General features: G+C 45.5%; 1 protein-coding gene across 3 annotated transcripts in view; it reads left to right on the forward strand.

Annotated features, from left to right (window-relative positions):
• LOC108492190 (solute carrier family 23 member 1-like) overlaps window positions 1–9,486 on the forward strand; it is a 20,110-nt gene extending 10,624 nt beyond the window's left edge. For 2 of the 3 annotated variants that reach the window (XM_017804234.1, XM_017804233.1), the window contains 7 exons: window positions 1,012–1,132; window positions 1,475–1,631; window positions 1,816–2,069; window positions 5,249–5,413; window positions 5,753–5,861; window positions 6,910–7,005; window positions 8,137–9,486. In XM_017804234.1, coding sequence (XP_017659723.1) covers window positions 1,012–1,132; window positions 1,475–1,631; window positions 1,816–2,069; window positions 5,249–5,413; window positions 5,753–5,861; window positions 6,910–7,005; window positions 8,137–8,405 — 1,171 coding nt within the window. In that variant the 3' untranslated portion in view covers window positions 8,406–9,486. The remainder of the gene's footprint in view (window positions 1–1,011; window positions 1,133–1,474; window positions 1,632–1,815; window positions 2,070–5,248; window positions 5,414–5,752; window positions 5,862–6,909; window positions 7,006–8,136) is intronic. The other variant, XM_017804235.1, reaches the window with a different exon arrangement.
• Window positions 9,487–13,738: the final 4,252 nt, after the last annotated feature.

Consider the following 13,738-nt stretch of genomic DNA (forward strand, 5'->3'; position numbering starts at 1 on the left):
CAGTAATATCATTTGCCCCAAAGAAGTTCTACTAAATCTCAAATTTCTGCTCCAGGTCATAAGTAAATCCTGCTACTGGTCAAGGCAAAATGACCTTTTCAATGCAGGCTATATACTATGTCTATTTACTGAATATCACTCTTAGAAATAGGTTTGATACATATTTTTCAAAAAATATTTGGCCTGAGGCAGACATTTTCCATGGAAATTTTCATCCCAAATAGGTAAAGTTAGCTGAGTTATAAGCAGCTGAAAATAGCATTTGTTAATGGAATGTGTCAGGCAACCTGAATAATAAGCAGCGACACCTCCGTGAGACAGACAAGGGTTCTGTAGTGATTCATAAGGCTGCTGAGCACCTTTGTTCATGCAAATGCACAAAGTGTGCACTCACACAGCCTGTCTGGGCTCTGGTCTACTCTCTCTGGTCTGTAGCATTAGAAACCACAAGTGGCTCTGTGGGCACCATATGCAGCCTCACAGTCCCACCATGTTTTTTTCTTTCTAAACAGGGACTGGCACAGCCAAGCCAAATCCTCTTCTTTTACTCTGTGCCACTTAAGAGTCTTTTGCCACTTGCAGAGCAGCATAGGTAAACCTGAAATCAGGAAACCAATAAATCCTGTATTTCTAGTATATCTGAATTACACAGAGGTTCAGGCCCTGCCTGGACCTTGCAAGTCTCTCAGGTCTTTTGTTCACTTTGGTGTCATTTTTAAGCTTTCTGCAACTGTGTCATACTCACTGATGCATTACCTGGGATGTCAGTCTTGAAACAATAGGGCGAAAAGAGATATTTGCAAATGTGCAAGATCTATTAGCAGAGTATGATGGAAAGCTTGTTCCACCACTGGCTTACTGGAGTGAGGAGCCACCCTCTGGTGCTGAAAGCCTGTTTTTTTGGTTCCCCTGGAGTCCTGGGTCCTTGGGTAGCAGGTCTTCATTTGATGTGGGGACAGGTGGGCAGCTGGGTACCCACTTTGTTCATGGTCTTGTTTTCCCTCCTCCTAGGACTATTTTTTTCATAGTTCTGTTCTCTCAGTACCTGAAAGATGTCCCTGTGCTGCTGCCGTCTTACCAGAAAGGCAAGAAGTGCCACTTCTCTCCAGTCTACCTCTTCCAGATCTTTCCGGTACGTTGGGGTTCCTGGAGACCCTGGATGATTGTGACAGAGTGACTGGCCTCACCTGCTGTGGGCTGCCTCTGCTCTTTCCACAGGTGTCCAGATGAGTTAGTGCTTCCCAGCCAAGCCTACGTGGCGAGGGGCAGGGGGAGAAAGGTCCCCATGTCCCTGACCCTGGGGAGGGAGAGAAAGAAGGAGGAAGGGCCACCAGAAGCCCCAGCTGTCTCTTTGCCTCCATTCCCTGTGCAGGGGAAAGACTCATGCAGGGAGACAGCGACAGCTTGTCCCCCACAACCATGCTGGAGATGCAGCCATACCCTAACCAGACCCCACTGCTGCATTTGGGGACAGGTGCTGCTGGGGCTCTCCCTGAGCTGGCTGCTCTGCTATGTGCTGACAGTGACCAATGTCCTCCCTGTGGACCCCACTGCCTACGGACACCTGGCTCGCACGGACACTCATGGGGACGTTTTGTCACAGGCTCCCTGGTTTCGGCTGCCTTACCCAGGTACCACTGCCCCCCCCCCCTTCCCCATCCTGCCTGCTCCTGCTTGCACCTCCACTTATGACTAGAAGGGGGAGACGAAATGCCAAAAATCAGGCAAACACCCGCAAACATTCCTGCTGCTCTTCCTCCCTAGATTTCAGGGCAAATGTGCCCTCCACACCTGAACCAAGGTCTTTACTTGCAGGCCAGTGGGGAATGCCAACAGTCAGCCTGGCTGGGATATTTGGCATCTTAGCCGGGGTGATTTCCTCCATGCTGGAGTCCGTGGGAGATTACTATGCCTGTGCCCGCCTGTCCAGGGCCCCGCCACCGCCGAAGCACGCCATCAGCCGCGGGATTGGGGTGGAAGGCATCGGCTGCCTTCTGGCTGGGGCCTGGGGCACAGGGAATGGCACCACATCCTACAGCGAGAATGTGGGGGCCCTGGGCATCACCAAGGTGAGCCTCACTGCAGCGGGGTGGCTGGGGTGGCTCCTGAGGGTTCCCCTGCAGGTGTATGTACAAAAGACTGGTGCACACGGGTATGTGCTGGAGCTGGAATGTGATCTTAGCCCACGTCCTGAAAGGCCACACTGGAAAATTGTGCCCTGGCCCATTGGTGACCACCTCAGCAGCACTATGAATAATTTAACAGAGGTGGCCAGTCCCTCTCTTTCTCTGCTTATGGTCTGCATGTGGTATTAGTGGACTCACTCATGGCACCTGGCTTAGGTAAGGGTAAAGAGAGCATGTTACATCTGAGCTAAGCTGGAAACTTCCTGAGAACTGACTTTATCAAATACCATCTGTCTGTCTCTCTCTGACTTCCTAAATATATTTATAAAGAGGAAAAGGAAAGGGAAAGAAGGGGAGGTGGAAGGGGAAGGGAAATAGTAAGAAAAGAAAGGAGAAAGAAAATATTTAATAGAGCTTCAAATTCCAGAATTTTTATAAACCAAGGATGGCAGTCATGTGAAAGGTAGACTATTTCTTTGGGATTATAAAATGTGTTAGCAAAGGTTTGTGTTTTTTACCTCTCTATAAAGTTTTGTGAATCCCTTGAATATATTAATTGCTCTTATAAGGTAAACAAATTTCCAGAGATAAGCTGGACAATCAGATCATAGATTTTCACCAAGCTCTGCAGCCAGAGGATAGGTACATCCAGCAGCCAACTGAACAATATTTTCAAATCATTGTCAAATAAGCAATGCCATGCCAAAAGAGCTGTGATTCAGGAAATAAATGCAGAATTTAACTTACAGCTTCCACTCTATAATATTGCTTATTTAACTGGATTTTATAGACCTCACTCACAATAACCATTTTTCACAGACTGAAGTGGTAGTGTTTGACTGAGGTGGCTGCCTCCGGCACCAAGGATGTCTGGATGTCTGCATGGAGTCCAGTTTAACCTGTCAGGACATGTACCTTGTCACTAGGAAGTCTGTGCATACTGATCATATACCTGAGCCAATTCTTTCCTGACATGTAGTTTGCTGCATATATTGTATGTATGGGATGCTGCCCAGATTCATAGTTACCAGATTATAGGACATGTTCTCACCATGTACGCTAAGTCCTTCAGGTGGACATGCCATCCTTACTGATTCAGGAGAGATATTTCCCTTAGATCCCACCTCTGCTTACTCTGTCCACTCTTAAGAGAGCTGAAAATACAGTGTCATCTCAGTCAACTTTAAATCAGTGTAAACACTCTGGCTGGGACAGATGGGGATGCTGAGAGCACAAGGCAGATTTAATTTCTTTTTTAATGTGGGAAACACATTTTTCCATAACAAATGGAAGCACAAGGGACTTGTTTCCTCTGCTTAAACAGAGATGTCCAGGACCACCTGAGAAATCTTTGGACATCTCAGATACCCACAGGGGCTGTCAGATAAGGCAAGGAGAACCTGCTGGAGGCTGCCAAGATGCAACATCTTACATGGCACCAGACACCAATATTTAAACTGCTTAATCAAGCCCAGTTTGCCACTACTGAGCTCTCATTTCCAAGAAAAGAAGAGAGGGATTTTAAAGAGAGGTAAAGGCCTCAGAGTCACCATATACTGTAGGGAACTCTGCAGTTTCTTCAGCCTTAAGAAAGAGAACTGATTTTCTTGTTTTCCTGACATTGAAACAAATTCTGAACTAGAAGCTTTAGCAGCATATGCTCACAGTTGTTGTATCACTGGATTAAGTCATTTGCCTTTAAGGCCAACTCCATATACAGGGTAATTCAACATTTTAGCAAGCTGAGAATCTGCATCTTTGTTCTAATCCTTAAGAACAAATAGATCTGTTGGCTTTTATTAAATTAACATTTTGATGGTGATAATGTCCCAAAGTTTTAAGCCAAAGAATATAAAAAGCCCACCTGAAAGCAATGCATGATTTTATTTTGAAACTCCACATGAAATCTTTTTAATTTATCTTTCACAATCAAGTAAGACTCAAAATATTTTAAAGGGACATGTTTAAGAAATACCTAAAAGAGACACCACTAGTTACTGGGAATGTTTTTGTTCAAAGCATTCACAAAAAGCCCTTCCTGTAAATATGATATTCTTCAAACATTTAAAGGGAGGTATTAAGATATTTAATTGAATTATAAAGTGTTTTCAGAGGATTACAGAGTTTTCCTGCCTAAGACATGAATGTTGTGAATTTTAGCATGATTCTTTAAGATGTCCAAGTTTTGGTATGGCAAGGCATATCTTGAATTGAAAGTCTAACAAATATTCCTGCTTTTCTTTTTGGTTTCCATAGATTTAAATGTCTCTTTGAACCCTTTGTTTGGCAGATACTCTTTATCTTTCCTATTTGTATGCTGTAGCAGATCTGAATGAAGGACATGGCTTGGTGATTTCATCCCATCTTTACTGTAGATGGGAAGCACAGCTTCTGGAACCAAGAAAAGGCCATTCTGGCTCTTTCTAGGGGAAAAAATGAGAAAAAAAAATGGTTTTACTGAAGCTAGATGGGTGATGAGAGACAGGGGCAGACCAGGAGACTTTCTCCCTTCTTATTTTTTGACTATAGAAAGGATTTATAAGCTCCCAGAGCTCAGGATTGGAGCAACCAGCCAGCTGTGGTCTCCCAAATCTTGGTCTCCAGGGACTGGAGGGATCATTGTGGGACACCTCGTTGAAAGCCATTTTTATATGGTAATCCAAACCCTGGTGGAAGGTGTTTTGTCCAGTGATTGTCCAGTGAATTGACTGGCTGGTTGCAACGCTAGGCTGTATGTATGCCAAAATATTTCTAGGCTGAAGCAAGAGCAAGGCTGTGTGTTGGGATAACTGTGCTCTTAATTTAACCTTTTAATTGCTGTTTAACAGCAAACTGTTGAAGTCCTGGCAACAGTAGGAAAAAGGATAACCCCGAGGAAATAGGTGTGGTGCTCTCAGAGTGCCTCTCATTATAAATATTTACTGGTGCACAAATACTGATGGTTCCCATTCAGTGTCAGCATCCCAGCTCACCAGCAGTAGTATCCAAACCTTCAACTGAATGTGCCATTGAGTTTTTGGGCCAGAGCTGCAACCTCTGCCCAACAGGCTGGTGCTGGAGCCTGCCATCCCTCGCCTCTCTGCTGATTGGTGTGTGATTGCCTCCTCTTCCTCTTGCCCCAGGTAGGGAGTCGAATGGTCATCATTGCTGGTGCCTGTACCATGCTCCTGAGTGGCATCTTCGGGAAAGTTGGGGCGATGCTTGCCAGCATACCCAGCCCAGTGATCGGAGGCATGTTCCTCGTGATGTTCGGAGTTATCACGGCAGTGGGGATTTCCAATTTGCAGGTAACGCTGTGTGAACTCTGTTTCACCCCTAGAGAAAGAGACTTTAGTTTCAAGTCAGATTGACTGTGTCAGATATAACCACACTGCAGCAAATGCAGACATTTGTGTTGGCAATTCCTTGGGTAAAGATATGGGGATGTACCCAGAAGGGCTAAATCGCAGAGGGCTCCCTGGCTGGGGCAGGGCTGTCTGGCACCAGTGACCACAGGATCACAAACGCCCCAGCAGCACCAGGGCTGTCTGACTGCAGTGTTTGCATCCCACCATGTCTCATGAACACAACAATAATCCACAGTTTTGGATAATTCTGAATGTAATGTATACAATTTCTCTGTGCAGTATACAGATATGAACTCCTCAAGAAACATCTTTATCTTTGGATTTTCTGTATTTTCTGGCCTCACGATTCCCAACTGGGCAAGCAAAAATAGTGCACTGCTGGAAACAGGTACGAAATGACATCAGAAGCATTCTCTGTAGCATAACATTGAAGCAAAGTTGATCCAGAGAAACCCTTTAAAATGCAACTCTTCCTGATAAAACCCTGAAACCTATGCTTTGACCGTGTCCCGTTCCTTTCTGTGAGGGCTGTTTTTGCCTTTTGCTCTGATGCACGCCTCTGGTGTGGAAATCTCTTCTGTTGATCAGTGACTGCACCTCACCATATTCCTCTTGAGCTAAGGATTGCAGAGCACTTCCCTGGGACACAGTCTTGGGGTGGGGCAAGAGAATACTCCAGAGCTGAGTCTTGACCAAGGTCTTGATGAATGAGGCTTTCTTGTGTCCTCATACACAATAAAACTTTGTGCTTCCAAAATGCAAGATCAGACTCCTCTACTAAATTCCGTCAAGTTCACTTTATTGAAATTTCCAGTTCTCCAACAGTTACCCCTTCACTGTGTCTTGTGTGACTAATGTGTTCATCACAAAGGCCGTAGTGTCTTCTCTTAAAATATACATGGCATGATGGGTGGGCTGTTTAAAGAGCTCAGCCCACAAACCACACACTCTATAGATGGTCTGTCAGATGCTCAGTGCCACTGGGCTTTGCTGGTGCCTATTAGCCCTCTAGGGGAAACATCACACCTGATTAGCTTGTGGTGAAATCTCATGCTAAATATATTCATATTTCTTTGGAAACTGTAGCTCGTGCTCCTGTAGGAAACTGCTAGGTGTTATGTCATGGAGGTGCAGAATATGTTTGGAGCAGAAGGTGGCTTTTTCTGGGACAGGGCTGTGGTCTGCACTGTTAATAGGCTCTTAGTGTATTTATTAGTCATCTCCTGCCCACTGCATATCAGTCAATAATCATGTAGAATAAAACTGTAGGTCTGAAACTGGCAGTGAGATCTATCTCCTTTCCATTGCCAAATCTGCTTTGGGATTTGCAAGTCTAGTTCAAGCAAGCATGCAGTTTGCAGCCTCTTGGCACCAGGTATGCTGCTGATAAAACATGTCTCACTACACCACTATCTAAAGCTTTGTTTTTCTGCTAGGAATCATCCAGCTTGACCAGGTGATCCAGGTGCTCCTCACCACTGGCATGTTCGTGGGTGGAATCCTGGGGTTTTTCCTTGATAACACCATTCCAGGTAGGATTTGCTGAAATGTACTACTGGTTTGTGCCTGTGCTAGGGTTTGTTTCCTGGTATTTTTTGTCTTTGTGACTACTGTTCTATGGGCAAGAGTTGCGCTAGCAACCATGAAGCACCATGAGACTGTACTCCTCTCAGGGAGGGGTGAGGAAAGGAGATGTGGCTGAAAACAGCAGCACAACAAAAACTAACTATTTTGTCTGGAACAATCCAGGCTGAGGAAAAGGTTTATTTGGGAAACATGTCTTTTAGGGAAAATGCCAGCCTAGAGCCATGTTGCTGGTAAAAATGTAAGAGAAAGGCAGTTACAAGAAGTGGAAGGAGCCAACATGTGCCTACTTATGGGAGCTGCTAAAACTGAAGCTGAACTGGAGCCACAGCAGTGGAAAGCAATAGGAAAATCTGATGACCAAAGAGAGGATATAGCACCTGCAGCTGTCCCTCAGAGGGACAAAGAGCCTCGGATTTTCATCAAGCCTGGAGAGGGATGGCATAAGAATAGGGGATGAAACCCTCTTTTCTGCTACAGGAAAAGAGCAGGAATCTGTTAACCAGATTATTTTACTGTCTCAGGCTTATTGGAAAGCCAGTCTCCCTTTGGGTCATTAATTTTCCTGTAGCCTTCAACCTTCAGCTCCTCCAGAATTTACAGATGTGCTCACTGCCTTTCCCAAGAGGAAGTCAGCTGCCACAACGGTTATGGGCCCTTAGGAATTCCTTAGCTAGGGTAAATACCTGTGACTGACTAGTAATTGCTAGCTAAATCCACTCTGAAGTATCTGGACAGTTAACATCCAGCCTTGATTTCCCTTCACTGTACGACTTACTTTGAACAGTACTTGGATCCCCCATGGCAGGTGAAAAATTTGTCTTGGTATACTTGATTCCCGTGGAAAGCAGTGGAGAAGACTGCTTATCTGGAAGCCATTGCAGGAAGACATGTATTGTCTGGAAGCTCATTAGTGAATATTTTTAAAGAGCTTTGGAGCTAGAAGGGTTTAAGTACAAGGGATCTGTATGTTGTGCTGGGCCTGCTGGATTCGAGAAGTGGGTGTGAGGCACACAAAGTAGTCCTGTGCTCAAACACCTGCCGTTTTAAACACAACAATCTCATTTTTGCTGTTGCAGGAACACAGGAGGAGCGGGGGCTCCTGGCATGGAAGCATAGCCACAAGGGAGGGATGGAGAGCTCTCTGCTCATTTCCAAGGTCTATGATCTTCCATTTGGCATAGGCACCAAATACTGTGCTGTCTCTTGGTTTCGGTATCTCCCTGCTTGCCCCAAAAGACTGTCTGGCAACAAGAGAATGGATGAACTGAAGGCTGCTGGACAAAAAAGCACCGTTAAAGCAAGCTCAGAAAGAGACTCCGAGATCGGTGCAGATACAAGAATATAAGGACCTGGCCTCAGCACAGGTGAACTCATCTCAGAAGCAGAGGTCTGCAAGCCTGTCTGCAGCCCCCATCATTTGAGCATGAGCTGGCAGCTGTTGAGGGTGGAACAGGAGAATAATGTCTTCCTCTTCCCAGCTCTGCTCCCTGCACCATTGGTGACCTTGAGGGAGTCATTCTTTTCCTCTCTCCTCCTGCCTGGCCACCTCTAGGAAGAACCTAATCCCTCTTCAGGGAACACCAAAGCCCAAGAAATGCCTGAGCAAGATGTTCTGTTTCCTTCCTTGCACTGAATGTTGGGCACCCCAAGGACCAGCTGTTCAGCTGAAGCAGAGGGCTTCCTGTGCCCTCATCTGGCAGCTCAAGGAGCCAATGGAGAAGGCATCCCTATAACACTCTCAGGCATCCCTTGGGTTGAGGCTAATCCCTACCACCTTTAAGATCTGTAATGGCAACACTCACCTTTCAGCTTGTGTTTTATACCTCATCCTGGCCAAGGGGAAGGAGCAGGCACCTCTAGGTCATGATTCATCTCATTCCATGTTCCGATAATTTAGTCAGTCAAATGAATATTGTTGTAAGAGAGTCATCTAAGGTTAATGGGATACATTGAATTCTGAACCTGCCTCTCCCTCCTTAGACCACAGAGGGACTCCAGAGACCTTACTTAGATTCTTGCCTAACCCAGCTTCACTGAAATGTATCCCACTTGGGGTGCTGGGAGCAGTCTCAGGTAAGCCAGTTTCCCACAGGGCACCCTGCCCTACAAAGAAGGAATCCTCATCAAATATGAAGGAGAAAATTCTTCTGCTCACAATCTGATACGTTCCTGTAACTGCTATGTCCTGTGTACCCCCACTGTACCTGTCAGTCTGGTGTGGTGATTGTGTGGTGACAAGCACTTCTCTGGAAAACACGTTTGCAGAATCTTGCTCCTGCTCCCTATCAGCAGAGACAGCCTTAACCTATATGGTCACATACAATATGACTGCATGTGGTGCTGGTTGCTGGTGATGTGTAATAACATTGTTGCTGTAGCACAACCTTGTGTTTCCTGCATTGAGATTTACACTTCCTTTTTTTTTTTTTTTAATAAATAAAATGTATGCTGTAATGATATTTCTCAGGGTGGTTTCTATAGTGAGGGGAAGGTAGTATTCAAAGAATCACAGAGTAATTCAGGTTGGCAGGGACCTCTAGAGGTCACCTGGGCCAGCTCTTGCTCAGAGATGGTCCTGCTAGACCAGGTTGCAGAGGACTGTGTCCCATTGAGCTATGGATAGAGAGCTATAGCCTCTTTGGGCAGCCTCTTCCAGGTCTGACCACCCTCATGGTGTAAAGTGTTTTCCCTTGTGCCTAACTGGAATTCCTAGTGCTTCACCTTGTGTCTGTTGCCTCGTGTCCTTTCATGGTTCTTCTCTGAGAAGAGTCTGACCTTGTCTTCTCTGTACCCTCAACTGGACAGCTGAAGGCCACGGTATGATGGCCCCTTCAGTCTCTCTTGTCTCAGGACTGAACAAAACTGTGTGGTTTCAATGAAAAGCCTGTTACAGTCTTGTTCTTTGGTCCCACACTGCAGCTGTAGTGATAGGTGGCTTGTTTATTGGTAACAGATATAATGTGGTTTTTTGCTTGGAGAGGGAATGAAGCCTGAATAGATCAATTGTGTGAGTGTTAGCATCTTAAAGAAAGAAACATTATGGTATAAATAGTTTGCTGTTATGGGCAGATTGGAGAGACTCTGTTGGCAATTGTTTTATTGGAATTGCCGTGTCTTTGTTGCATCTTGGGGTTGTTATGTCTTTCAGAGAAAAAATGATTTGTACATTGAAGTATATCTGACTCCCCCTCCACCATTACACATTTTAGATATCACTAGTCCCAGGCATCTCAGCTCTGGTATCTTCTTCATCATCCCCAACCTTGACTATATCTCTAAGCTCATTTAGAGCCAGCCTATACTCCCAGGCTGCTCTCTCTAGCAGGCAAATCCATGGCCTTACTCATCATCTCTCTCAAATTTACCTGTGCTGTAGCACATGTGTCAAAGTGAGTTGAAGGTCTACATCACTATGTTCCTGTGTCTGTGCTGAAGCTGCCAGGCTGCTGCTGGCCAGACCCACCACAGGCTAGAGGTTTAAATGGGAACAGGACATACAGCTAATGGATGAGGTACAGAAGTCACATCAATAGGGTGTGTTCCCCATAAATGAGGAACCCTCAGTAATTTTGCTGTCTCCATGTTAGGTATATGGCCACAGCCATATCTTTTTGCTTTTCCCCATAAGACATGTTAGGATGCTGGCAAGTGCCAGAGGCTTATATTTGCTTTAGCTCTGCTTAAAAAAAATATCATTGGCACAAGTTGATTATGAAAATCAGTCTAGAATTGGCTTTTTATTCCCCACCCCACAGCTGGAGAACATTGTCTATCTGTTGTGCTGTCACCCTGCACACCCAGCCTGCTGCCATGTCTGTGTGTCCCCATCTTGTATTTGGCTTGCAAGCTCCCTAGAGCTGGGCACAACTTTACACATCCCCAGAAGAGGCACGTTACCCAAGCACACCTATGGCTCTGGAGGTGCAGACAGCTGCAGGGGCGGGAGGGAGTGGTGCTGGGAGTGGTGGTATGCTGGTCGGGGGCAGCCGTGTCCTGTTGCTAAGGCTTAGAAGACATTTTTCAGAAGCTGTTTACATCCCTGTTTCAATCTTAGGCTCCTAAATGCCCTTTAAAATTCCCCCTTTGATATGTTAGTTATATATTTATAAAATATCCTTTTATTTGCCTCAGGGGGACAATTCTGTATTTTAAAATGAAGTAGGCAGGGGTTAGTCTGCAGGGCCACCACTCCTCCTAACTGCATGTGGCCACTTGAGATTTGGAAATAGCTTTGGCTTTGCACCACAGCAAAACAGCTTCTGTTTATTTGCTACCTAGTGAAAAAATGAAAAGCAGACGATCCTCAGGTGTAAAACTGAACACTTGAAGGCTGCTCCAGATTGCTGGGACAACAGCCAGCTACTTGTCAACTGCATTTCCCTTTCATGCTACTGAGTCCTGAGTGCAGCAAGACTTACTGATGTCAGCCAGGTGTGGGGGTCACTCTGCTTGCAGCTTTGCAGAGAGGCAGATAGCTAATTGGGAAATCCAGACAGGTGCTCCTGCTGTTCTGGCTGAGGAGAAACGGTGATGGGTATTTGCTTGTACCTAGGTACACTGGCTCTAGAGCAGCTAATCAGAGGCTCATTTTCATAGCTTTCTCACAAGAAGACATGACCCAGGCAGTAGGAGTGTCCTCTGTTATGGTCAGTGTGTTGTAAAGTGAGGGGCTCCCAGATGGCTGTGCAACTGGGTCCTATTCTGTGCTGTTCAGCTTGGTCTGCCCAAACCCCTACAATGGCAGCACTTCCACTGATGTGTCCATGTTTCTCATTCCTCCATCCCTGCTGGCCTTCTGCTTCCAGCTCCTTCCCACCTCACTGCCCCAGTGGCCTGCTAGCCTACATTTTTCCAGATTTTTTAATGAAACATTTCCATCAGACCAACCACTGAGCTCAGTGTGGAACATGTGCACACCTAACAATACTGTGTTCAGGAATTAGGGCTGCTTCACTGCCAAGGCAGAGCAGACCTCACACACACCAGGCCAGAACAGGTATTGTCTCTGTAGAGTTGGCTCTGCAGGAGAGGAAACCACCTTCCCACATTACACACTGGCCTGTGCTCTTGTAAACTATGATCATGCAAGAGGAGAAACCAAAGTAATGTGCACTTCATCTTCTCCTTAGTGTCGTTACACCGCCCACAAAACCTGCTCCTATTTGAGGGAGGTATTGTTTTCACATTAACTCAACACACCTATTGTTTCGCATGATTGTTCAGGCCAGTCTTAACCTAAAATTCTCCTGGTGAAGCATCGGAAGCTCTCATGTCTAATGATTAAGGGAATGCATTTACAATAGTGTATGGTGTCCATTTAAAACTGTCTTCTCTTGTAGGTGGCAGGCTAGAAATAATTTGAAAATTAAATATTCCACTGTGTAACTTCTGCCTTGGACTGGCCTTCAAAAGGGTGGCGATGAAGGGAGCATAAGAAAAGGTTGTTAACCCTTGAAGTTTATCTACTCAGCACGTGCCAGTATTGCCAAGTTTGACCTCAGCTGATGCAGTAATTAAGATGGACACAGTGAAAGAATCATTAATGTAACAAACCTGAACAAATGTTGTGTGGCAAATAGAACAGGAGATGGCCAATGTGGCCAATGGCATCCTGGCCTGTATCAGCAATAGTGTGGCCAGCAGGACCAGGGCAGCGACCATCCCCCTGTACTCGGCACTGGTGAGGCTGCACCTTGAATCCTGTGTTCAGTTTTGGGCCTTTCACTACAACATTGAGGTGCTGGAGCAAGTCCAGAGAAGGGCAATGAAGCTGGTGAAGGATCTGGAGCACAAGTCTTATGAGTGGAAGAGTGGCTGAGGGAGGTGAGTTATTTAGTCTAGAGAAAAGGAGGCTCAGGGGAGACCTTATTGCTCCCTACAACCACCTGAAAAAAGGTTGTGGTGAGGTGGGGGTTGGTCTCTTCTCCCAGGCACCTAGTACAAGGAAAAATGGCCTCAAGTTGTGCCAGGGGAAGTTCAGGTCAAATACAAGAAGAATTTATTGACTGAAAGAGTGATTAAACATTGGAACAGGCTCCCCAGGGAAGCGGTGGAGTCACTATCCCTGTAAGTGTTAAAAGTGTTAAAAAATAAGCAGATGTGGCATTTTGTGATATGATCAAGTGGCCACGGTGGTGTTCACTCAAAATCTGAACTTGATGATCTTGGAGGTCTTTTCCAACCTTTATGATTCTATGAGAAAATCTGTATGATTTCTGCAGTGAAAAGCTTTTAGAAAAAGCAACCTCAATACTGAGAAAAACTAAAGTGTCCCCCCAAAACTACACAAAGATAAGAAAAGAGGCAGAACACTTAATGTAAACACTTATTACTATAGGTACATATATATGTCTCTTGTATTAGCTAGAGGAAAGAATAATTTGACCTTGGATCCCGTGCAAAGTCTGTACATGCATTTCAACCAGCACATGTCCCCAAACCCAGACTGCCCAGGGAATGCATGTGGTTAGTATTTTGGAATGAGAGGGAGAGGAGGGGAAGCCATCACTCTCTATAGCCTCAAAGCAATGATAGTATGTACAAATGAAACACACTAGAAAGGCCACAAAATGGCAAGGCTGCACCCTGGAGAACTCCGAAGGGCTCTTAAACCCAAACAGGACCCCTCCACCCCCAATTTAAAAGACAGCAGCTTAGCAAACATCCACCATGGAGTGC

Source organism: Lepidothrix coronata, unplaced genomic scaffold (assembly GCF_001604755.1).
Source record: "Lepidothrix coronata isolate B3197 unplaced genomic scaffold, Lepidothrix_coronata-1.0 Scaffold9, whole genome shotgun sequence".
Classification (NCBI taxonomy): domain Eukaryota; kingdom Metazoa; phylum Chordata; class Aves; order Passeriformes; family Pipridae; genus Lepidothrix; species Lepidothrix coronata.